We start from the raw sequence: 26,957 nt of genomic DNA, 5'->3' as shown, positions 1-26,957 counted from the left end.
TGTGTTCTGGATCCGCCCTTGTCGATGGGGGCGCTGTTCAAAACTGACGATTATGCACACTTAAGGGACAATATAATGGTGCTTTTCAGTGCGATACATGCGCGAAATTCAAAAAAAAGACATCCGTAACGGCCAATGGCACAAGAGAGGGCACGATTTTTTTTTTAAAGGTCACTTGTTAAAAAAAAAATTGTTTCAGGAAAAAAGGGCACTTGTTAACAATAGAAGGGCACTCTTTACTAATATTGGGGGGTAAGCGCTAGTGACAATAGAGCATTTGAATGGAAAAAGTCAGTCTTTACAAAATATTGGGGGAGGGGTTAAATACCCCCCTTACAACCCGAGGGTCATTTTCTTAAGAAATCATTGTGCCAACAATAATTTTTAAAACTCTCGACTTTTACACGCTAATTTCCTATTCGGGGGGCCGGCAGCGCGCCACCAGGGGTCAACTTTCAGGCTCTATAAAGACATCGTCAAATCATGGTCAAACTTTATCGCCGAACGCCCTCTGTCGTACGCATCGAACGGCCTACCAGGTGGTTTACCGCGTGGCTTGGATAAAATAAATCAAATTCTGAAATGTATCGAACAATATTTAATAACATCGTCTGAATGTTTTCATCGGAAAAGTGCACAAAGTCCCATGTTATGTTGTACCAGGTGGAATGTTCCGAAATAATGCTCAACAGCTGAAATTCGTGTGTACAGTTTCCATCAAAAGTTATACCTTAGGGAGACACAAGGGCGGATCCAGGGGGGGGCCAAAGGGGGCCATGCCCCCCCCCCCAAAACGAAACCAATTTTTTTTTTTGTTATGTGACATCGCAATAAAGGCAGGCAATGAGTACACCACCATCTTTTCCTCAAAAAACATTGGTTAAAGTTGTCAGAAATTGCCTCAGATCGCACCACAGAGCATCTAGAATCCAAAAAATTTTCGGGGCCCTTACGGGCCCCGAACCCCACGCAGAATTTTTTTTTGGCCCACTTTTTGGGGGGACCAAATTTTTTTTGGCCCCCCCCCCAAAAAAATTGTGTTCTGGATCCGCCCTTGGGGAGACAAGGTAGATTAAGGAATCATTTTAATGTCTCCCTAGTGTTTCAAGTCCTGTTTTTAGGCAAATTTTAATGTCGCAATTAGGCTAAATTGATTCCTCGTGATACAAAACCCAAATTTACAAAGTTTGGTGAGGGTATAAAATAAGCTTAGGTTAGGGTCAGGGGTCATCAAAGTTAGGATTTTTTTGTTAACAACTATGGGAATGTAAACGTCAGTTACATATTACAAAACGTCGTGTAGTTATTTCAATGCATTTTCTCTCCATAACTCCCTTGTGTCTACCAGCGAGATGTGATGGATAATGCGGTCGCAGTCCCGTCTGGTAATACTTCAGCTGTCATTTCAATATTTCGACTGCTGATGAAGTAGTACGACTGACTGGAAATAGCACAAGCATTGACGAGACCGGATGAAGGAAGACTATCTCATGAGGATTGGTTAGGAGGAATGAAAATATAGTACACGAGGCCGTTGCCTATAACGTGCACATGCATAAGGACTACTGAATACACTCTGAAGTGTCAGCTGATGTTGTGTAGAAGTTTAGCCATTGATCTGCAAGTCGCGATATGTGCCGCACGAGAGAGTCAGTGTGAAATGAACCGACTTCGCTTTACTCGTCTTTCTTCCCTTATCCTCACATGTTCATGATCGCGAAGGCCAAGCGATTCAAGCAGACACCTTCACTATACAAGAGTGTCTGCCTTGGGACAACATCAGCAGACTCGTCCGTGTTCTTGGCGAGACGTGAATGATTTAACCATGAATTAGACAGAACGATGGTGTGAGGTACATGTATGAAATGCACGCGGGAAGACTCAAGATGACGAGGCATGATGTAGCCTGACCACACAGCACGGAGGAGGCCAGTGAATTATGCGTCTGTCTCCGCTGATGTTTAACATTTTCCTTGCCATATTTTGTTCGCCAGCTATCTCTGCATACCGCATAAGTAAGTTTCAGTTCCCCAATTTTGTCTTCTCCAAGGCCCCCCATTACTTACCGAGTAATCACTCCTAATATTTAGCAATTAGAGCTTGCATATGCACCATTCATGCTTAATAGCACCTCGTGTTGCTGTCCCCTCAACTCAATTCCCGCTAATGTAATTCGTGGAATTAAGGCTTGTACATTGTCGTATGCGCGTCATGTGTGTTGACCTGTAGATGCTGTAATAGCGAGCCGACATACAATGCCACAGGCTTTTAGGCTAGAATATCGCCATCAAATAATCTGAAATCCTTTTTCATTATAAAGTAAAACAACTGTCGCTTTTGTTGAGATGCATAAGTAATCCTTCCGAGTCTATATCAGATTGGAGTAATTATTACTGAGGACCTTGTCTGTCAGGGTATATACTAAAAATACCGAAGGGAGTTCTGTTCCATTTGTACTTTCTCTCCATCAGTTCTGGAGAGATTCTTGCGTGATTCCAGCATCGATGATATTTTATATCAAAGGAGTAATGGTTATACGCGAATAGAACAAAAACGATAATAATTTCGCAATTGTACAAAAACCATTTCTGTGGAAATGCTTCCTTATAGGCATAGTATTTTAAAAAGACATTTCTTTTTTCCTTCAATGTACATCACTTTAAAGGACAATCATTATTAATAATAAATTTAATAATCGCAACGCCTGACAAAAGAAGTTGAAACATTTCCTCAAAATTGTACCATATTTTTATGTTCTATATTTTAAATAACCTTATCTCAGTGCTGCAAACCTTGGAAATAGCTCAGTAAGTAGAGGGCCGGTACACTTTTCCGGAATTCGTCGCCAGTTCAAATCCCGCCACGATTCATTTCTTCAGGTTGTTCAATATTATATTGATAAGAGTGAATCTAGTCATTTTCCTTTTATTCTCTTGATGATCTGTTTAAAAAGTCACATATTCTCTGAGTAATCCCCGATTATCACAGCGGGGCAGCATTGCTGACGTTGCCAGCAGCGTGATTTCGGTCTTGGTCCGTTGCTATAAATGGTATACGGGTATATGGCTTCTGACTAGAGCCCAATTGAATTAAGGCATGGAGCGCTGGTACCAATTTCTGTCATCGACCTTATACAGGGGCGGGTCTAGCTTTCAGGAAACGGGGGGGGGGGTGAGTGAAGGCATTCCGAAGGCAAGAACTAGGGGGTCCGGGGCGGCATGCCCCCCGAAAATTCTGAAATCAACGATGCTTTCTCTTTGAGCATATATATTTGAGCATATATTTAGGAAATTTAGCATTCCATTTACTATTTTGGACCCATTTTGCTAGTATCACAACATTAATCAGCGGCTGAAGGGGGATTGCACCCCCTCCCCCCCCCCCCCCAGATCCGCCATATATTACATTAACAAATCTGAAAAGGACGAATATTTCAAATTAAATTTAGATAAAAAGGAGAAAAAAACATTCCCAAACATGAAATTAACTATATCTTTGGTTAAATAATTGCAAGAACAGGTGTGTAAAGTAATTTAAGTTAATTAATAACTAATCCAACACCTGTTCAAATGAACTTGCGTGGGTGGTGGAGTCGTGTATTTCAGAAGATATTTGTCATGCATGACTACACTTTGCCAGCGTACTTCAGTCTTGACACTATAGATAGATTATTATTTGTCTATAAACGAGGAAAGAGTGCACAAGAATAACTGCAGTGATGATGGACCATTGATCTTTGTGGTATAAAAACGAAGATTTCATTTCCTTTAAAAGACACTTAGACCTGCAAACATAAGTATTTTCTCTTGATTGTTCCTGAATGTTCGTGTTGTTCTTTTTGTTTGTTTGTTTTTTGGTTGTTGTTTTGTAGTATTTGGATTGTTTAAATTTATGATCTTAATTTGCAGACTTGCCGGCGGTGGCTCATGCAGATGCCGCGGTATATAGAAACTGACGTCTGGATGGGTGGTCACGGTAACTAGTAGTTTCAGTAATGTGCTCATCAATGAGTAACCATTGTTTTTCAATATAGGTGATGGGAAAACAATTCATGAAGTATTAAATAATGTTAAAGGTGGAGGTCGCTAATGATGTGTTCTGTGAAATCTGTTGAGGTGGTTAAAAAGGTTTATACATAAGTGTCTTCGTTCTCCATTAAATGGTTATATATCATTAATTAAATGTTCGCCTTTAACTATATGTGCTTTAAATTAAAAGGGCTTTCGTTTGTTATCTTAAAAATTAATCGGTTCATTTTTATTGAAACAGTTATGAACTTTTATTCAAAAACCACGTTGTGAAATAAAGGCTTCCATTCAAAGGACACAAGAGCATTCGCCAAAAACTAGCATTTACGACAACTTGACCTTTAAATATTCTACGCACAAAACTCATAAGGAAGTGGCATACGAATGGAAAAAATGTATTCGAAGACCATAAAATTAAGACCAATACTCCGTAAAAATTGTTTAATACTAACTTTTCTTATGCTTAAATAAAGAGATTGACCGGAGTGGGGTCTGAACAGTCGTTGACCTCTGGGACATAGTACATGTACCGGTGCTCCGTTCTGCATCTGTTACTGAGAAACGTATCTGGAATATCTTATATAAAAAAAACCTGGAAAATAGGTTTAGATTAATACTTGAAAAATAATCAGTTATCCATTGATGAAAATAGCAATTGGTTTTGCAGTATTGCATACAGATTCGCAGTATTGAATACAGATAAACGACTCAAAACGTAGGCGGCGTAATAAGGCCGCGTCCGAAGTACTTGGCGGCTTTACATTGCCTGTCACACGAGTCGATGGGAAGTGGCTGCAGCTCCTTCCATAGATATGTGTGTAATTTCAAGCCGTAGTCAAGTAATTCGGACACAGCCTTATTCATTAACGAATACGGGATTTCATTGACCTGAGGAAGATGAAATGAAGTCTTGGGTACAATAGTACTTACTTCTTATAAGCCTATCCTAATCGTTTACTTCGAATTATACACCAAGTAAAGAAGATTACTGACGAATAATTTGTTTTTTATTATTCTTGTATAATAATTAATTAATGATCTTGGGATCATAAAATTGAGGCCTGACGTTTGGTACTTCTCTTATTTTGGTGCTTTTATTTCAGGCATGCATGCACACGGTCAAGCTGCGTGCTTAGTACATAAAACAATGTTTCATTGGTGCACATACTGATAAACTATGCTTGTGACAGGTGGAAAATATGGGGACTTAAGCCAGCTGCTTCATGATTTAATGTTTGGTACAAACAAACACTCATCTGGCATAAGCGCACATTTATATAGGCCTGCTGTAAGTCAGCTACCTCGAACTATACCAATAGGGGGAAGGACAGTTTTAAAAAGTGTTGGTTTTTTATTTGTCACCAAATAGCCCCCCCCCCCAACTCTCCAGAGGAAAACACACAATTCAGAGACATTCATATTTAGTTTGTTTACATGGTATTTTGTATTCGGTTAAGATTCCAAGACGATCTCGACTGAGTCAAGAAATGTTCCTCTTGTACTACGATTATCTGAGTGTTAATGACACCTATTTATAACCACCGTTAGTGTGTTTATTTATTACTATAATTTGTTCAATTGAAATAATTGGGCCGATTCGTACCTCAAAGGCCTCGTTAATTCATTATTTCCAATCGGAGTTTCATTTGGCGACGTGTCGCCACATGATTGTGTGATCCAGATATGGAGGGAAAGCGAACATTCCGCATTAATTTTCATGGCCGCCTTGACAAACATGAGATTTTTTTCCTGAGGTACATCATCAGATGCACAAGTGGATGAGATGTGATTCCCCGCACTGTCATCATCATCAGCATGCGGGGTTTCAGGAGAGGCCTAGTCGGGGGAAGGGGGGGGGGCTTTGTCTTGGACAGCATGCATCTTATTACAGCTCATGATATGGGAATGTACCCAAGTAATCTAGAATGTTTAATGTCGAAATATTCGGGGGAGTTTTGATCATTGCTTAAACAATAATGTTTCACTATCGATCAATGCATTGAGTATTATGTACGAATACTGTATAGTGTTTCACAATATTAACTGTTAAATTTGCTAGATTTTCCGACCGAATAATGTAAACATCCATTGCATGGCCTTGCTAATAATTGGCTCATGAGATATATGCAGGTCAGGTTTGCGATGTTGATATTTCGTTGTTTATTAATTGATGTATCCAGGAAATGTAAGATGAGTTACAAATCCGATTTATAGGTAAGTTATCGAAGGTTTTACATATTATCAAAGAGACATTGTTTAAGTACAATTACTTTTAGCCCTGTGAAATTGCATCACAATGTTTCGTTGTGATAGAAGATTTATGAGTTTCCTTGCAGAAGAAACTGTTTCAGATGTAAGAGGAATAAAATAAAATTTTCTTAAAAAGATAACAATTTCCATTGAAAGCGAAACAAACAAAAACAAGCGGAGACACATCATTGTATTCTTCCAAAATGCTATTGCTTAAACTCTGACAATTATTCGAGTAAATACAAAAAATGCAGAACGAAATGAAAAATTAAAATGTAAAAGTGCTGGGGAAATGTGTATTCAGTCCAATATGACAAAATATAACAAAGAAATAACCATTTTGTCTGCGTTGCTATACGAATAAAGGAATAGTTAATTTGGCTTGATTTGAATTCGCTTTTTCTGTATCTGAAAATAAAATGTACCGACAGACCTTGTTGTTGATATCTAATTGATCAACCTGATTTTCTGCTCTTCGTCGGTTTTTTTCTGTAAAACTAGAATGACTCAGACATTTCCTATCAAGACTGGCTTAAGGGCGTAGAAAACCAAGCTACGTGATTTGCTTGTGTGTATGTACAGGGGACGGATTTCAGTTGGGAGTATTCATATACAGTGCCATACACATCTTCTAATCTGCATACATGTGTCGGCCGTCTCGCAGTCTCTTGCATCCCAGTAGGAATGAGCAACAGCCTAGAAAAGAAAATGCAGACGTTGCTTTCTTCGGAGACATCTCGCATTTAGTGCCATGCTCATACATTATATAAAGCTCTCTTCACGCAGGCAACAGTTAACGACAGGAAACTCGGCAGCCATATTATCGATCCAGGCAAATTTGTTGCATTAGAAGCGACTACATCGCGACAAGACAGCCTTGGTATTATACATTGACCCTGATCAAATGAGGCGCGTCGTAGTCATGTGTAATTCAGCAAATGCATCATGAAGAGGGCGCTACACAGTGCTCTACCTAATTATTGACATCCTTGACCGTTTACTCAATAGTATGATGGTGAGGAGCTTACGGCAATCTTAAGACTCAACATCTTCTTGACCCTTAGCAGATCTCATTCTGGCATGAGGGTTCAGTGCAATGTGGTTCCCACTTAGTGACGATCCATCAGTAAATAGAAACTGAGTTTTGGTATTCTTGCTCACAGAGGCCATCTATGAGGCATGCGTGTTTTTTATGTTTCTCATGACAAAAAGGTGCATAAACATAAACATGTCAGAAATACATCAACATACATCAATACTGTATATACCTGCAACTACGTGATGAATATGCCATTTGGGTCTTAACACCAGGAAAATATAGAATGATTCAAAACTACTCTTGCTTCTTTCAAAATAAAAAAGACGTAATGTACCAATGCTTAAAGATCAAGGAGACATCTCATGACACTTCCAGGTCATAACGTCTAGGGCCTATGTCCGTTATTTCGATTTTCATAAAACTTTTCATAAAACGCAAGCTATTTCCAAGAAAAACAATAACAGGTTTTGAGGATTCAACTGACGTTATAGGACACCACTCTCTAGAACACAGTTCTTGTGTATTCATGGACTCCCGGGCAGGGAATGTATCAGGTGGATATCAGCCAGGTGTCCATTTTTTGATCAAGTTGGATACGTATAGTTCGCACAGTATTAAATATAACGTTCAGAAATTTTAGAATAAGAAAGCAATGCGGATTCGACATAGCCTAAGTGGTTTCAGTTCTAGTCTGCTTTAGGGCAAGGGAAATCAGACGGCAGTAGGTGGGCTGCTGCGATACAACATGCCGTGTAAATTATTAGCCAAACTCACGTCATGAACATGAGGAATGATTTACATTCACATGTCCTGCATTATCTACGTACATTTGGGCAATTGGACTGCACACGTTGTACTGGGACATTGTCGATTTGCTGGAAACAAATTATTCCAAGCTATCCAGATAACGACCATTAGCATGGACTATAGCATTTGCGATGTAGCGAACCAACATAATATGATACGTTGATTGTGTTGTACAAGTGATACAAGTTTTAAAAAGACACTCAGTCAATAACAATAACAGCACGGTTTTTCTGCAGTTCAAAAACATAATAGAACGTTGTTTATTGATAGCATATTTATACAAAGTGGCAATATTCCGGGGTTTGACTAGTCCTATTAACTTAAGTCCATCCCTAACTGTTAAATACAGGACTTGGATAAATGTTAAGAATTTATAAAATTGACGTTTTGTGGAATTTTTGTGTCGGAGTGAGGTAAACTTTGATATTGTTGGATTTGCTCCATTATCCCTTCACCATCATTACGTTGGTGGGCGACAAACCAATATGAAAAAAATGGAAAAATTTCTTAAAATATGAATATTAATTGGAAAATTCTTTTCTGTCATCTGAAATGTTGTTCCCCAGTCTATGTCCAAAATGAACAACTTGGCCATTACATGATGTTTCTTTATGTAATTTGTATTGTCTTATGTGAAGACCGAAATCTCTGCAGCAGAAACTTACCACCCCCCGAGCAGGAATGTTGTTTGACATTAAGCTGTATACTTGTAAGGATAATTCCACTACCTACATGTTGTATCCAGTTTGGTGCACACTGATATTGCGATGCACATCTGGTTTCATCTTGTTCTTTATAGTTTTGTGGTTCTGTAGTTGTTTGTATAGTGTTGTTTCTTTGTTTTCGATGTTTTTATTTTGAATGCAACGACAAAATGTGAACTCGCTGTTTCGGTAGATGTGCCCTTTCAGGAGAAACTCTATTTTCGCACGCAATTTCCTGCCTAGTCAACCATCCTTGACGCTGGCTGACTATCTAACCATTAATAATTGAACCACTCTGCGATTTAGTTACAGGCTCGCCACTTATATAAATACTTTCTAGGCGCAGGAGCGCTTTTTATAGCACACGAAAGATAGGCATTTTTCGTTTATGGCCGTTTCGGACTTTAAAAGCATTCATTTATTATTTGTCTGAGACATTTCTTGGCCATGTCATTATCCACGGGCCATAAACCAATCCGAAATTTATAACTCTGGGCTGTTGAATAATGAATGTGTGTGTTTGCAATTTGTGGCAAGGTGAAGACACGATGTTCTACGCTTCGATGGAGATGTGCTAGATGATAAGCTGTAATGATTTATCCCTTATGTGGATACATAAAGCAGCAGTCTTCGTATAGCACTCATTATCAAACAACGTGTTTCTTCCGCGGTTTAATATGACATCTTTTGCTTTAAGTACAAACGCCAAGTATGCATATGCAGAATAATATTGGTTATAAAAAAGAAATTCTGCAGATATCGGTTCGAGAAAGTCAAAATCTGTAATCGCATACCCAGGAACTGTGAATGCTCGCTTTCGGAGATGCCTAACGAGCACAATCGCCTACTATGATACGGGTGTGAGAAAACATGGCAAATATCGCTACCTCTGTCAAACAGCAGCCATCTGTAATGATCCTGAAGCTAATACTTGCGATTTAAAAGAAGTGTTTGTTTTACAGAAAACCATACATGTGCGATTGATGGGTTAAGACTCAGCTTTGTCTGACCTTTGGGGGAAATGTCAAGAGATGATCACTTATTAAGCTAGCAACTGCACACATTATGGCTATAGGGCTATGAAGTCAGAAGATACCGGCCTCGGTGTGAATTTTCTATGTAGGCCTACAACCCCGTCAATAACTTTCCTCTTTTGAGAACTTTCTTTTCGAGGACATGTCCAGGTTATGCAAATATCCGGAGAACAATCTACTGTATGATCTAACAATAATGTTAATTATCGGTAACCACTAATGATCCGTATGTTGTTGATGAAAGCAAACAATTGCTCAAAAATAGATCAGCTTCGATTGTTTTTTTCCCACATCATTTTGTAGAACACGATGCACAAAAATTAACCCGTTACGACGCGAACGGTCAAGTCAGACATGGAACATAACAATCGCTTGTCCTTGTTGAAGCAACGGCTATTGGAATGGTCGAACAAGTAGCGACTTAGTATTACGGCTATACTGGAAGCCTCATGGTCGAACAAGTAGCGACTTAGTATTACGGCTACTGGAAGCCTCATGGTCGAACAAGTAGCGACTTAGTATTACGGCTTCTGGAAGCCTCCGTGGTCGAACAAATAGCGACTTACTAAAAGTAGCATTAATGCACCTAACCATTTTTGTTTTGCAGTTTCTTTTGAGGATTACTGCCCCCAGTCTGCATGTACCATCCTTGAGGACCAATCTGGAGAGCTCCAAATCACTTTCTCTCAGCTCACCTCATTTCAACAATGTGCATTAGTGTTTTCCGCTGCTCACTACCACGATCACGTCTTCCTCAGTCTGGTTCCCGATCCACTGGAATGTCAAGGCTTCATTCTGCATGTCTATGACGGTAGGACATATGCCACCAAATCAGAACTTAGTGTTGGCGGCATATGCACCAACGACAGTGACTCCGGTCCCAAGTTCCAGTACCGGTCTTTCATGACAAGTGGACGGGAGTTCAGTATTGTTCTGGAAAGGAAGAGGGGTGTGGCAAACTGGAGCAGTAGGGTGTCATTTACGATGTACTACAGGGCCTTCGTCCAGGAAAACATCTTAATTCAAGGTTTGTTAGTCACACTGCAATGCAAAATCTTTAAACACGCGTCATTAAACTTGGACAGCTTGTTGCAATGATTTTTGTTCATGATTGATATGAGCGTACAAAATCAAGTTGGTCAAAATTTAGGATCTACGTTTACCGCCTTCTGACTGTTCTGACTCGAATATTGTTATGCTCCGTATCTATAAAAGTTCCATGCATTCATAATCTTAATCATGAATTACTTAATTTTGTTATATTCCTTTGTAAGGAAAATGATACGAAATCCCCTTCCATCATTACAAGTGTGTTATTATTTGAATAATTCACATTGTCACAATGTCCAGTTTTTCCCATGCATTCCGAATATGATTTGAGGTCTGGATAGAATCAGACTAGCCATTCTCAGCCCGTCCAGTCCACGAGTGAGTCACGCCATCATCCCTACAACCCAAATTGGATTTCACGCCGCACAACAACAGTAAATAGAATGAATTTCAGCCTGGTGGATTCCAGCTGATTATTTAATGTGATCTGCATTGATTCCGGGCGGTATGGAACGCAAATTACTTGAGCTCGACATTGACCGGTTGGCGCACGGAAACGCTGTTCCTCCGCAACTGACCTTCGGCGTGACGCGTGCTTCACACACCGCCGCGTGCGCAATGCGCGGTTGCAAGATATCAGTTGATCCCCGCTTAGATGTTGTTGATTCCCACTCAACGGAGAAATAATTCACACTTATACCCGAACTTGCTCTGATCACCAAATTGTAATTGTTCAATGGATGATCCAGAACAAATATCGGAGATCGGAACCAGGGATATAAACCCAAATACCTCAACTCCATCCTAAACAGAACGGCATGGAAAGACAATGTTCTCAACTGCATGATCTTTCTGTAGTTTCTGCTCTGACTCATTTAACAATTAGACACAATTATACACTCTTAATAGTCCCAGTTCAGATTCGACCCAAATGCGGGTCAGATTTGACCTGACTCTTGTCCAGGTCAAAATTGCACTGAGTCCATGGGCGTCGCCAGGATTTTTTCTAGAGGGGGACAAAACACATTTTCCCCCGAAATCCCTGTACTTTTCCAGCATATTCTCGATTTATCATTTTCGAGGGTGGGCAGGGACATTTGACCCCAACCAATTAAACTAACAGCAATATGACTTCGCGTCTCCTTTTCTTTCCTTTTTTCCCCTCTTTTTTTTCTCTTTTTTTTCGCCCCCCCCCCTCGCGACGCCCATGACTGAGTCACTATTCGACAAGGAAACGTGTCTTTTTTCCAACGATGAAACTTGTCATTTTGACCAAGAAGAGTGTCCAGTTAGATCTGACCCGGATAGCCAATGGGGTCGAATCTGACCCGGCACTTTTGAGAGTATAAGCTTATGGAATTCCTGCATTGTTATCGCGCTAGTACACAAATCATCACTTTTTACCGGTGTTATCCAGTGCCGTAGCCAGGCTGCCAGGGGGTTGATAATCCACTCCCCCCCCCCCCCCGCCATATTTTCGCAAACAAGTGCCTTTTTTCACCAGCGTCCATTTTAAATGAGTGCCTCTTTTTTAAATATCGCACGAACGTCGGCAATTGTGTTGCCCTGAAAAACGCGACCAATTATTGTGCCCTTCGCTCGTACCCCCCCCCCCCCCTGCAAACAGGACGCTGGGAAGGGCTGACGAATTAACGCTCTGATTGGATAGATTTTGCGTGACCTGTGACCTGCAATTCATCGCGACCACGACCCTGCAAGGTTTGAAACGGCCGTTAAGACTGAGTCATTCATCACTCTTTTATTCCCATTCATAAATGCCCTTTTTTCGTTGAAAAGCATAATAAATGTAGGAAAATCTGTAAAACTTATCTGTTTTGTAAATTTTCAACTCCCGTCAGTTGCTCAGGCTCCGTTTCGAATTCACGAAGAGTCGAAATGCATATTATTCGACGCTCAACATTTGTCCACATGGTCCGCAATAAAAAAAAATCACATCCGGTATGGTGTGTATGCATTTCTTTGGCAAACTTTTCGGATTGCATTTGCGCACCTTAGCTAACCGCGGTCTTAAACAGCTGCAGCCAGATGCTTTATATATAGGTCATGATAAATTACCCAGAATGCCATCCTCCACTTCCTTCACAAGATTCTGTGAAGCTCATCAGCCCTTCCCAGCGCCCTGTTTGCAGGGCGGGGGTACGAGCGAAATTGGGCCCATGATCGTCCGGTTTGAGCAGCGCCCCCATAGGAAGATAATGTCTGGCCCCAGCCCCAGCCCCAGCCTTGTGAAAAAAACCTGTCTACCTTTCAACACAGATGGGCGAGTGCCCTTTTCACGTGTACCCCCAATAACATTGACCTTGCTACGCCACTGTCTAATATCCCAAGCGAGACATTCCAAAATTGTAATTTATATCAGTTCAAGACTTGAGTGTTATTTGGAATATTTATCATCATTTATCAATGTTTGTATATTTATTTTCCAATAGTTTCTGAAAAAAATTGGATTATTTCGTTTCCAAACAAAACTGTTGCATCTAGTCTGCAACCCAAATTCTTTAATTGCACGATATGAAATTAATTCTTCTAATTCTATTAAATAAATAGTGACTTGAAGTTGCTCTTTGCAAACCGGAGCTTGACAAAGTTTCGTATGCTCGTAATTTACAGAGTTGCGCATAAACAAATTAACAAAAACAAATTTTTACAAATTTTGAACGTATAAACGTTTAAACTGTACGTGAAAGTTTCGCTAAACGTTTTCCAAATTAAACTTAAATTCCCATCCTTATTCAATAAATTTTGTACATAGATTATAATGTGTTCATTTGAAAATAAATGAGAATGTGCCCGAAAGTGGCGTGAAGTCTGTAAAGGACTAGCCCACATAATCCGTGGAAAACAGCTTGAATGCAATCTTCAACATAATGTCAACTTCGTCAACCTTCAAATCCTTCTCTCTACAGATATTTGCCATATGTGCCATGAAAACAAGACGAGTGAATTGGGTATGGATGTGTGTGAGGGCCTATTGCCCAACTGTACGGGTATTGCCCAAGTCATCAAAGGCTCATGCCTTGCTGCTGACGGTAAGTGTTTCGGTCAATTCAAACTAAAATTGTTCTTGAGTGTCGATGTAATAAAGGGCGAGGCTTCGCCCGACGCCCCTTATTACATCGATAAAAAGCGGAGAAAAATACTCATTTGATTCGCACCGTGAACACTCTTTCAACCTTGAAGTTTGAATCATGATTTCCTTGAGTGTTCCCTTTTTATTTTGCGTCTATAACCCTAACCCCCAAATTCATATGAAACTGTTTATCAGAGAGGAGGAGACCGTGTGTGGACCTGGGTAAGTATCCACACAATGTCTTCACTATAACAACGTGGACATCTATCATCATTTGCTCACATATACTGGAATTTGTATTCTTGTGGAGTCATTTCTTTGTTCTCGTGTACTAAAGTTTTCGAGTTTGAAAGTGTATTTTCACAATGCTCCTATTTTAACCAGAATTAATTTCCTGGTCTGAAATTCGGATTTAATATCCCTTACATAAAATACTTCAATTTGCGACGAATCAACACACCTAGGAAATTCCTAGTTTTTGATTAAATCCATATATTTATTTCGTGATAACCTTGTGGAGACGTATTGATCTATTGAAATTGCGCTGTGGAGACGTATTCAATCATTTGTTCCCTATGATACCCTTAATGTCTCCACAGGGTACCGTGTAACAGATCAAAGGTCCACACATGACTGCAATGCCTGCATATACCTTTTGTGCTTTGTCTAGGAAATTATTCTCCAAAAGGAAGCCATCACCGTGCTTATCATTCTGCCACATGAAACGTATGCATTCTAGTTTCGTGCATTTTGGGTACTTGATGTTTATCTGAACTATTGTGGTCGTATATAGTCGTATATGCAAACTAATCCGGGACCTTATAATTATGACTGAGCACGTTTATTGTAGATTTCTTAAATAAGATATAGGCCTATCCCTTTGCGACGAGTATAACTTCAGACTAGTGAATTGTTTTCGTGATTCTACGGGCAAAAATATTGTTAAAAATGTCACTGTGCTATTCCGACACACTGGCGGATGGTGGACTAAAGGGGGCCATACCCCAAACCCCCCCCCCCAACCCCCACCCCCAACAACAAGTGTCTTTTCTATTTTTAGTTAATAAACCAGAAGAGGGGTGAAGCCAACTGTTTTTAAAACCAATGCTATACTCATCCTCTACAGATTTGTGAAATATTGATAAAAAGAGAGTGAAGAAAAAGGTGGACAAATTAACCCCCCCCCCCCCCACACACACAATTTGGTTCTTGATCCGCCCTTGTTCTGACACGTGCTTAAAAAAAACTTGCACGTTGTCCTTAAAATACTTGTGGTCATGGTCAGCGGGCTTTGAAATAATATTTTTAGCGTAAGCAATCCCACGAAACAGTGCAAATCGCGAGTCGGCGTCTGGAAATAAAGACCACCTAGAAACGAATTTTCTGTACGATTTCTAGCCAGTCAAGTTCAGTGCACATATATTCCACCAGTGCTCTGTAGTCTGCAGGCATACAGAGCCTCGCTACAGGACTCGACTAGACTTGATCGGGTCTGTATTGATTTTAGCTTGTTTGTGTTCAACTATATAGTCGCCCATATTCACGTAAGCAGGGGCCTTCGAATGGGTTCTGTCGGGAAAGGTGTGCTATTCAGTTGCCATGATGGGCAACAATATTTGAATTTGATACGATATTTCTTTATTTTGTTCTATTAATGTTTATTTATTTTGTTAAGCCCTCTTTTTCTATTTAATGGTTTGGCACTTTTAGTGGGTTCCATTTCATCGCTTGTTATTTTGTATGTCAATGTTTCAAACCAAAGCGATAAATACGTACTTGAGGCTCAGGACCTTCTTTGCTGACGGTGACAAAACTAATCATGCAAGGCACGCTGTACTGTCGTTTCAAAAAAAATCTCGTCGTAAAATTTGCAGCATAGACTGTCAAACCGTGTCCAATTTCGTCACCCGTCTTGATGGAAGTTGGCTTACATTTCATTATCGTCAGAATGGTGATGACTGTGAGGTATTTTGAGCCAGACTTTAAAATGAAGGTTGCCGGTACATTGCAATAACAATTAGCTTGTCACACCTCCGGCTCGTGTAGTTAATTTGCATAATCAAGTGCCTCCAGGTATACTGTCAAACAACTCGCTGACTACCTCTTTTCAAATATAACTCACTGCTGTCGATTTTTTCATTCTGCTTGAGGGTGTTGAAGATATGCTTTTCAATTTGAGCTTTTTTTCACATGCGGACGAAATGCAGCCTCGGGCCATTTTGACAGTGTGCGAATCCAGAGAGAAAGGATGGCGAATCTTAGACACACATCTTCTTCTTTTTTGTGTAGGGTTGCATTGCCATAGTCTGAATATTAATGACCGGGCTATTTTACCTCTCTGGTGTCGAGGGTTGTTGGTTAAGTTTAGAAGCCACTGATCACGAGACCGTCAGTGCGGGTTTTGTCGGTCGAAGGAGGCGCATGGTCAGGAGGTACATTATGAACGTTGCTTTCCGGGCCCCCAGGGCCTACAATGTCTGGCTGTGAAAAGTGTCTATAAAATATGCGCTGAAAGAAAGGGCTGTCACAAAGAAATGGACGAACTGACCAACGAGACGAGGCAAGTGAAGCCAATTGAAGCTGGTCCCAAAGTGCTCACAATTCTATTGAATTGATCAAGGATGACTGATGAATATTAGAAGTCTTATAATGCATCTGGTCCACACAATGGGCCGGAATAGTCCAGTGTTTGTTCCAGAATATATGTTTAGAATTCAAGTTCAAGCTTTTTTGGAGTTGGGAAGTTTGCACACTAACTGTTCTTTTTCAAGCTGGCTTCATGCCATCAGAAACGTCACGGAACTGGATCGATGGCTTTCCTCGCGCGAAATATTCCTCTTGATGCAATATTATGAGGCTATTTGCAAACCTAACAAAACTACTCCTGGCCTTGCAGGATTTGTTTGCTTTTCAACTAATGCGTCAGCGTATCGATCGTGAAGTGCCTCCGATATGCAAGGAACGTAAACAATAACCTTTGATCAGACACTTACTAGAGACCACTGATTTCACCCAAATCGGTTCTTCAGAATTGTTTATGTAATGATCAATTGCAGATCCATATATGAATTCTTAGAGTTTTATGTAATAGTGCTTCATTTGATGATTTGTCAGCATCTTGTCTTAAAATCTCTAGATAATTCAACATTTGTGATTTAAAGGTTTTAGTCATTCTTAGCTGTTAATAAGTCCCGGCCCAAGTCTTCTCCCTTTGATCAACAAATCTAACAGCTGCATACGATTACGAACAATCCTCATTATTAGTGTTTAAGATCAGTTTCCTATTTCAGCCTTTTTGTTATTGCTCCTGATGACCTTATCAAGCACCTTCACTCTGTTTCTCTAACATTCAATGATATTGTGGAGTGATCTCCAGTTTTTTTGGATGGCCCTAGTCTTTAAATGCCCCATTTGATAAATGACGTTTTTACAATCCAATCTTTTTTTCTAATGCGCCCTTGTGTCATTTACATGTAACTTCCAATTCGCATGTAAATTACATGTAATTTTCAATTAAATAGTACTAGTTTGAAGGAGTTAGCAGGTCCGCTTTGGTATGATGCTGCATGATACGTCTATTACATATTTAAAACAACAGTGTTCAGCTGCATCGACATCAAGAATTGCCAGACTTTTTGAGTTTTTGCCCGCGCGGTCCTCTTTCTGTTTTTGGTGTTTCGTTTTTCAGTATTTGACGGTCATTTCATTGCAAACATTATGCAAAAATTCTCTTTCAGTAAGTTACATTTTAGGTTCATCATTTGTAAAGAAAACCCTTGAACAGTGTAGTGTGTAGCTGAAGGGACATCATAATGGCAATAGCGCCTTCACTTTTCAGAATCAGTATATAGGACTCTTTTCTTTAATGAATGTGCATTAAAAGGTTTTAAGTGCAAAATCCTGACACTAAAGGGTGCTACTGTTGCTGAGTGGCTTTACGGGTACTCTCATAACATTTTTAAGATCTTTGTGTACAAATTACGAAACAATCAACCAATTGCGAATAAAGTTCGCTGACTGACTGTCGTGTACTACATCAACCAAGGAAACACAAACTTGGAGAATTAACCACAGCTGCACAGCAAACAGTGTTATCCTTCCGATGACATCACCGTTTTCCTCGATAGTTAAGTGATTTTGGTATTGGTAGGGATTTGTGTTAGTCCCAGAGCGGTCTGCCTATAGGCCTAGTCCTCTTCATACCTCACTAACTGACTCACTGACTGACTTGTGAATTAGACTTGCTTAAGTCTCACATTGGCTCAACAGTTTGAAACAGGATTACGACTGGGCTTAATCCAGCCTTGTTTGTAGGCCACATTCCATGACAAAATCTTCAGTGAAAAGGAATTCTGAATCGATTTAATAGCATTTTGAGCGCTAGAGGCCCAGCTCTATATATACTACGCGTGCCGTGTATTTTTTCACGGTAAGAATACTTTTCTTTTTCAAAGTATCAGAATATCAGCGATCACTTTTCTCAATGCCAAGCAATTATTTCTTTGTGATGAATGTAGCTTTTAACTTTTTTTGGCAAGCTCTTAGAAGGCACTGAGTTTACGCTCATATACTACAAAGTTACCTCAGTAAACATTTACATTTCCCACGTCTGCCAATTAAAAGTACTTGTTTTTAAACTTAAAAAAAAGAAGTATCATGAAATTCACATGAATGGCGATAAATCTTTTCACTCATTTTACAAGTATCCCTTTGACTTATCGAATGCGTTGTTAAGACAAATTGCCAGGAATGTATAAAGAAACTTGTTTAATTAATCATAATTATCCTACATGAATTAAGCGCCATGTCAATGTCCTCGTTGGGGATGTGATCTCTGCATTCATGTCAATGCACAGTGCAGAGATATTCTGGTTAGTTTATGTAGATTGATGTCTGCCCTCACAAGACCTCCATCTACACTAGGGACGGGATCCAGTCACAAAATGCCAAGCAATGCCACGGGCAAGTGCCTGGAAGATACCTACTATTCCTCTTGTCATTATAATTTACGGACAAAGAAATGTTTCATTCAAACGCAAAACAGTCCGCCACGTTACCGCACTGAGCCATAGAGCTCAATGAAATCGTCATCTATAATTTATTCTTTGTCAATCGAAATGTAAAAGTGAGTATCTGGGGAAAGATCCAACCTGGCGATGCTTGTCCACTTCTGTGTGTAACTGGGTGCACTATCAAAAGATGACTTAATTAAGAAAAATTAGCACTATAAAAAATCGTATTTTGTATCTACGGTGACGGGGGAAATTTTTAATACAATAACACCAAATGATTGCATGGCTGAGTACGTCTGGTTCTAACTTTCCAACATCCTCGAAGCAATAATAGGTTTAAACATTTCAACATGTTCAAAATTGTTCGAATTTGTTTGCATCCTTTTCTAAAACGTACTAAATATCTCGTCCTGAAACACTGAACTTCAATTTTTCACAGGACACTTATGTCCTTGAATATATTTACTTCAGTCTATATCAGGTGCACAATCCCTCGGGTGTTTTTGATGTATCCCGAATGTCACAAACATAATACTCACCAGTACAGCGGGCGCCTAATCATAAATGTTTGTCACATACTCAAGATACAAGAATGAACCATTCAGCAATTTTGAATGGATTTAGACAACTCATGTAAAATGTCCAATATCTGTGATAACTCTTGGATGATTCCAAGTTACCATAGAGACCATCCAGTACATAGATGCACAGTCACTATAGGCAGAAAGACTAGACGCTGTCATCTAAAAGCCGCATTTCTTTTTACAGAAAACCCTAATGATGAGCAGACATGAAGAAACAGCTGCAGCATTAAAGGGGGTCATGCAGTGAATTTTTCTTGGGAACAAATTGTGTACAACTTTGTACTCCTCTCAAATGTATGGAAACTATTTGACATCCTTTTTGGTTATGCCCATGCTGTTCCTGATAACTGAGGGCACTGTTGTTGCAGGCGCGGTTCTAGAGCCTATATTTATTGGGGGGGGGGGGGGGGGGGCTAGCAGCGGTGAAATGTAGACCGGTTTTTTTCCGGACACTTAGGCCTCCGAAATTCAATAGGTTTGGGGGGGGGGGCTCGTACCTTATTTTCAATGGGGAGCGCTGATAAAATCCTACATTCATGCACCCAATAATACCATATAGTCAGTGTACAAATGCCCCTTCTCATGACTATTTTTTTTTGGGGGGGGGGTGAGATAATTCGCACGTTAACTTCAGTTTAGGGGTTTTCTGTTCAAATTGTGAACCCAAAATTTGCTCATTGAAAACATTTGTGAGAATGGGTTGCTCATTGGCTTAGGCCTACTGCCATGCATTTACAGTAACCAAGAAAAGAAATTTATGACTGCAAAATATCCGAAATTCTAGCAATTCTTTTTGTGCTGAAATATTGAGGTTTCTGTCTATAATGACATCACAGTTCTGCTCATCAATATGGCAATTCGCATTAGCATAAAACCAAAAGCACCAAATACCCTTCAAATTGGCAAAACGAAAATTGAAAATAGGGTTAAATGGAACACGAAGGTGCATTTTCAAGGATCGCATTAAACACAATTACATTGCATGGCCCTTTAAGCTGTGATTGATCGATCTTATTCATCGTAAATCAAGTAGATACACGTGTGCAGAGGGAATCCCCTTGTGATGATCTGGATTGTTTACAGATACTGCATGTTAAATGTTCACTATTGTTACACACCATTAGATTTAGTTACTTATTACTTATATGTTTGAGGTGTGGTTTGTGTCACGACCGGTAGTGTAATAATCGACCGGCAATGTAATACCGATTCATTATGTAATAAAAATCGACCCGTATTAAACATCGGCCGATAAAGTAATAATTTTTTGGCCTTTTTTAAATGTAATAAAAGTTGACCGGTAAAAATGTAATAACCAAAAAACAACCCTTAATGTACGGGAGCCCATTGCGTTTCTTTTTTGCGGTGGTGCGTTTCTCCTTCATGGTAGCAGTGTTGTAATCGAGTCACCAACGTCGAGTCCGAGTCACAAGCCTCGAGTCCGAGTCCGAGTCTCGAGTCACAACCCTCGAGTCCGAGTCCAAGTCACGAGTCACTTGTTCACCAAACTAATCCAACAAAAATTAAAATTATTTTATTATCCATTCTGTCTTTTAAGTAAGTCCCAGTGTATATTTACCTTGTGTGTGTAAATGTTGTTTAGACCCAAAATGTGTTTTCCTTTTAATTCCCATCCCTGAAAAACCCTCCTCCATCCCTTCCCTCCATGTTTCATCATCCAAATATTATTCCTTAGTGATCCTTTCCCATCCCTACCCCATGCTCGGCCCCCGGATACGATTTTCCGCGGCGATGTGTTTTGTCGGTGGAGTAAAAACCAAAAAGAATGCTACGTTCGTCGCACAAAATAATACGTAACGTTATGTCTTTTCTTTTGATAAAAAAACGTGACTCGAGTCACGAGTCACCAAGCTTGATTCCGAGTCGTCATGGTCGAGTCCGAGTCCGAGTCATTTTCCAATGTGACTCGAGTCCGAGTCACGAACAATGTGACTCGAGTCCGACACGAGTCAGAGTCCTCGAGTCCTACAACATTGCAGGTAGCTACAATCCTGGCCAAATCTCGCTGGGCCCCCAACCCCCCAGCCCCCGCTCAATGTTGTCTCTCATTGCGCGGTGTGTGCTCCATCCGCTGGAGAGAACAACATTGACCGGGGGAGCGGGGGAGTTGGTGACCGTTGGAGGCTAAAAAGGTTATTTCCAAGTGTCCCAACCATTTTGGCCGGGATTGTAACTACCCTCTCTTTCAGAATGTGTGTCTCTGTCTTTCAAGGGGGCAAGTCCTTTTTCATAAGGGTGTATTTCTCTTTAGGTGTGATTAACTCGCGGCCGCGATATAAATATGTTGCGGCCGCGAGTTAATAAGTCGCGGCCGCGAGTTTATCAATTAAAAGAGAAATACACCCATGTGAAAAGTAGACTTGCCTCTTGAGGGAGAGAGACACACGTTCCAAAGAGAGATGAGCAACCATGAAAGAGAAACGCTCCATCGCAAAAGATAAACGCACCGCTGTTAAAGACAAAGAGGTATACATGGCCCTAATAGGCTTCCGTAGTAATGTAATGACAAGAAGGCCGGTGTAATAAGCATATACATGTATTCTCTAGTATTTTGGAATAGTTTAGGAAACTTAGTTTTTTCAAGTTTTGATGGTGATCAATATTGCCTAATTAATATCTTATGCAAAGCCTATGCTAAGCTTCATGTACAATATTGTAGCGACTGATTTTACGAAAGCCTTCGACCGTATTGATCACACTATATCAATTACCAAGTTAGCCGTCCCACTGACGTTTGTATGCATGAGAAAAAATTCCAGATGTGGAGCCATCGCAAACTCACCCTTTTAGGGGCGTGACAGCCATATTAAAAAGACAAGGGGGCGTGGTAGTCATGATGTCCCCCTAAAAAACTGTATTGCGAAATAACGCAATAGTTTTGCGAAATAACGCAATACTGACGTGTACAAAATTCACCACGGGTGTTCAGTTTGGCTTTTATTAATTTGTCCATTTTGATTCAATATTCTTGAAGTTCCTATCCGTCATTGCGTTTTTATTCATTGTGCTCCTGTCGTGGTGCGGTTTTGTTTGAAAAACGTATACTGATATGAATTACAAAAGTGTTTTTTAAGTATGTTAAAGAACTGAACGAATTTTAAAAGATTTTCAAAAAAACCGTACCAGTAACTCTTCATTTTGTTCTTAAAGCTAAGACGTGCTTTTATGGGGTCATTAGGCAGTGGTGGGTTATGGGGATTGTTGGGATGATTAACCATCATCTTCTGTCTGGAAAATGCCAACTGGGTAGAAAATCCCAATGTATTCCTGAAATAACACTCGTCATACAATCTCTAGGCATTGCTTTAGGTCTTTGGTCCCATTTATAATTTGTCCTCCGCTAACCCCCTTTACATATCAAGGATCCGCCATGCACGGTGGGCTTTTATACACCATAAAAAACGCAATAAGTACTGAGTTATTTCGCAAAACTTTTGCGTTATTGCGCAAGCAAAATGTTGCGTTATTTCGCAATACTATTGCGTTATTTCGCGATACTATTGCATTTTTCGCAATAAAATATTTTTTTGTACTTTTCATACCTGGCACGAACGGCCTTCCGTATAAACGTATTAAACTTCGCCCAGATTTTTTGTTTCTTCAGATGTGGAGCCATAGCAAATTCACCCTTTTAGGGGCGTGGTATCCATTTAAAAAATGGGGGTACTCATTATGCCCACTGTGGAAAAGTTTTCCTATACCTTTCATAAACGCATTAAACTTCACAAATAATTTCGCGAGAGAAAATAAATTCAGATGTGGAGCCATCGCATACTCAGCCTTTTAGAGGCGTGGCACCCATTTTAACAATGAGGCTACTCCTTGTGCCCACAATCGTATTTTTCATTTATTCTGTGACCGATTTCTTACATTTCTTACATTGTTGGCTGGTCAGTTACATATGATCTCATTTGGTAACACTACAACTTCCACCTAAGGGCATTTTACTTAATTTACTTATTTTCTAAAGAAGAATCTGACATTTACATCTGACTAGACATTTGAACAATAATAACAGGATCCCCCATCAAGTTCCCAAAAATGTTCCAAAATACTAGCAAATCTATGCTTATTACATATTAAACCGGCCTTCTTGTTGTATTATTCTTGTTATTATATTATGATATGGAAAGAATACCCGGCTGAAAAAAAACTACCGGCCGATGTTACATTACAGGTCGATTTTTGTTGCATTACAGGTCGATATTACGGGGTCCGCCCGATAGTCCGAAGGTTCGATAGTCCGAAGGTTTATTTGTCCGAAGGTTCGATAGTCCGAACGCACACATTTCCCATAACCGCACTGAAAAATTGCCTCGGTTAATTTTACCCAGGAAAGGGTGAAAACTGCAACTACCCAAACTTTGGTTGTTCTGTAACCAATTGTTTGGGTTAGAATTTCTGTTAAATTCAACCAAAACTTTTGCTCATAAAAGACCAAAATTAATTTTGTCTTGTATCACTACAACTTCTGGTTGAATTTAAAAAAAAAAATTACTCAAACAATAGGATATAGAACAACCCAATTTTGGGTAGTTGCAGTTTTCACCCTTTCTTGGGTAAAATTAGCCCAGGCAATTTTTTAGTGCGGGGGTTCTTTAGTTCGAAAATGAAATAATGTTCGTATGCAATAGTCCGAAGGTTTAAACATCCGAAGGTTCATTGGTCCGAGGGTTCGGTAATCCGAAACAAAAACAAGGTTCATTAGTCCGAAGGTTATTTCGAAAGCACACAAGGTGCGATCGTCCGAATTAACAATAAGGTTCGACAGTCCGAGTAGACGATAGGGTTTGATAGTCCGAATCGACAATAAGCAAATTGACGAGATATCCAATTCGACGCACTGTCAATTATCGACGTAGAAGTAGAAGTAAGGTCCAGTAGTCCGAATCTATTTTCGAACCTTATTGTCATTTCGGACTATCGAACCTTATTGTCGATTCTGACTATCAAACCTTATCGTGTTTTCGGACTAACGACCCTTCGGACTAACGAACCTTCGGACTAACGAACCTTCGGACTATCGAACCGTATTGTCGATTCGGACTGTCGCACCCTATCATGTATTCGGATTATTTAATTTAACCTTATTCTATTTTCGGACTAATGGGCCCTTCGGACTAACGAACCTTCGGACTATTGAACCTTCGGACTATCGAACCTTCGGGCTATCGAATCTTCGGACTGTTGAACCTTCGGACTAACGAATCTTCGGACTAACGAACCTTTGGACTAACGAACCTTCGGACTATCGAACCTTATTGTCGATTCAGACTATCGCACCCTATCGTTTATTCGGACTGTACTATCGAGCCTTCGGATTATTTAACCTTATTCTATTTTCGGACTAATTGGCCCTTTGGACTATCAAACCTTCGGGCTAACAACCCTTCGGACAAACGAACTTTCGGACTATCGAGCGTTCGAACTATTGAACCTTCGGACTATCGAGCCTTCGAACTATCGAACCTTCTGACTCATAATATTGAACCTTCGGACTAACGAACCATCGGACTGACGACCCTTCGGACAATTGGCAGTCACCGATATTACATTACGGGTCGACAAGTATATTACCAGTCGAAGCACTTACGCCTGTCTGTAGGCCTAATATTACCACTGTCAAGGAACCGTTGAGTCCAAGGATGAAAACATATGTCAATGTCATTGGCTTTCGAGTCAATCAAGTACAAAGTGTGAGCTAGTAGGCAAGCGGGCCCAAGCTATATAGAATCACGTGTAAAAGCATCAGTTCAACATTTAATTAAAAAAATAGGGGTTTTATAATGGTTTATTATTCTTTAAATGTGATTTGTTTATACTTTAAATGTGAGGTTTTTTTTTTTTATACTTTCCCGGATAGATGACGCAAAGAGACGGAGTGCGCGAACGGAGGCATTTGGCATTTTGATGTCGGGGGCTGTTATCTTCACCATTATCTTTGTTGCTCTACACTGCGGTGGTGGGAATCATGCCGTCAAAGTCCGGGCCGTTGCACCTGTCGAACCTGGACGACACACTCAAACATCCGCTATCTTTGCTGCAAGAGGAGGTAGTGCGGGACGAAGTCCAATCGCCCATGTGTAGTTGCAGATATTCTTTGGTGCTTTATTATTTTCCGTCTGTTTATATTATACAAACAACTATGATGCGAAGCATTTTTACTTTTTCTTTCAATGCCTTTTAATAAAATAGATTATGATTGGTTTTGTATTTTTGTATGCGTCTACTTTTTAAAAGTACGTTGGCTTATCCTCTTTTTCGGACGACTCGGAAAATGACTAACGATTTTGCGGTTAAGAAAACTCAGTGCAGTCAATACATGTATGTATAGCATATCGTATATAAGGCACAAATCATATACGCATCTTTGTACCCGCCCTTGTATTGGTAAAATCTGTAACAGCCTATGCAAAAAACGCATGGATGTTATTTTTATATTCGACACATCAATTGGTCTATCAATGCAGAGAACCTAGTGTCACTGTGACTCTGACAAATAATACAGGTCGACTTTCACTTGAACAAGTTGATCCTTTTGATCTGGGACTTTCATGTGATTTGGTATTACCTGTTCAGCGATCTACCATTCTCAAGTCCCACTTCCATTTTGTAAAGACAAATAACATATTTAAGTTCCACAAACCTTAGTTAATGTGCACTATTGTGTATTCTTGCGACGCATTGCTGTGTGAGATGTGTGCAAGTATGAATGTGTGCAATTATAATTGATCAAGCAAGGGGTGGGCCCCCTATATTACTAAAACCAAGGTATAGTAACTATGTAACGTCATAATGGTGGCACTTCGTACTGTGACGTTTCTGTGAAAACCAAACGGCTAATTACCATTTGCGTTTTCTTTTATGCGATAATTTATTGAAAGCATTATTATAGGTCTTCCCGGCTATTTAAAAACGTTTTTCATTCCAATTCTCCAATTCACCAATTTGCCCGAGAAGAATTTCACATGCTTTTGGCAAAATCGATTGAGTCATCTATCATTCAATTTCAAAGATTGGTCAACCTATTTAAGCACTGGGTCAAGAATTTTCGTCAGTAGAGTTTGAATACGTCTCAGCTATTGCCGAATGACAGCTGTTAGAGATCGAAATCGTCTTATATCAATCACTTTAATACTTGTGTTAAGTAAATTAGTCTGTTGTATTTTCCTTGTGTCCTCAAGCATACTTCAGCACATTCGTTCGCATGATATTATCAGACCAAGTCGATCTCAGAGAACATTTACCAAAAGAAAAGTGTATACATTATCAAGAAAAAAATTACTTTCGAATTTAGAAACGAATAAAATAATTCCAAAAACTACGATGGCCCTTAA

General features: G+C 39.8%; 1 protein-coding gene across 1 annotated transcript; it reads left to right on the top strand.

Annotated features, from left to right (window-relative positions):
- Window positions 1-1,351: 1,351 nt before the first annotated feature.
- On the top strand, window positions 1,352-26,957 carry LOC119739551. The gene is made up of 4 exons (XM_038214530.1): window positions 1,352-2,015; window positions 10,470-10,889; window positions 13,840-13,962; window positions 25,484-26,957. Exons 1-4 carry the CDS (start codon window positions 1,940-1,942, stop codon window positions 25,705-25,707), a joined length of 843 nt encoding a protein of 280 aa, XP_038070458.1. The 5' UTR covers window positions 1,352-1,939; the 3' UTR covers window positions 25,708-26,957.

This window comes from Patiria miniata, unplaced genomic scaffold (assembly GCF_015706575.1).
Source record: "Patiria miniata isolate m_02_andy unplaced genomic scaffold, ASM1570657v1 HiC_scaffold_30, whole genome shotgun sequence".
Lineage (NCBI taxonomy): Eukaryota > Metazoa > Echinodermata > Asteroidea > Valvatida > Asterinidae > Patiria > Patiria miniata.
The sequence above is the reverse complement of the archived record's forward strand: the minus strand, read 5'-3'. Positions and strand labels throughout refer to the sequence as shown.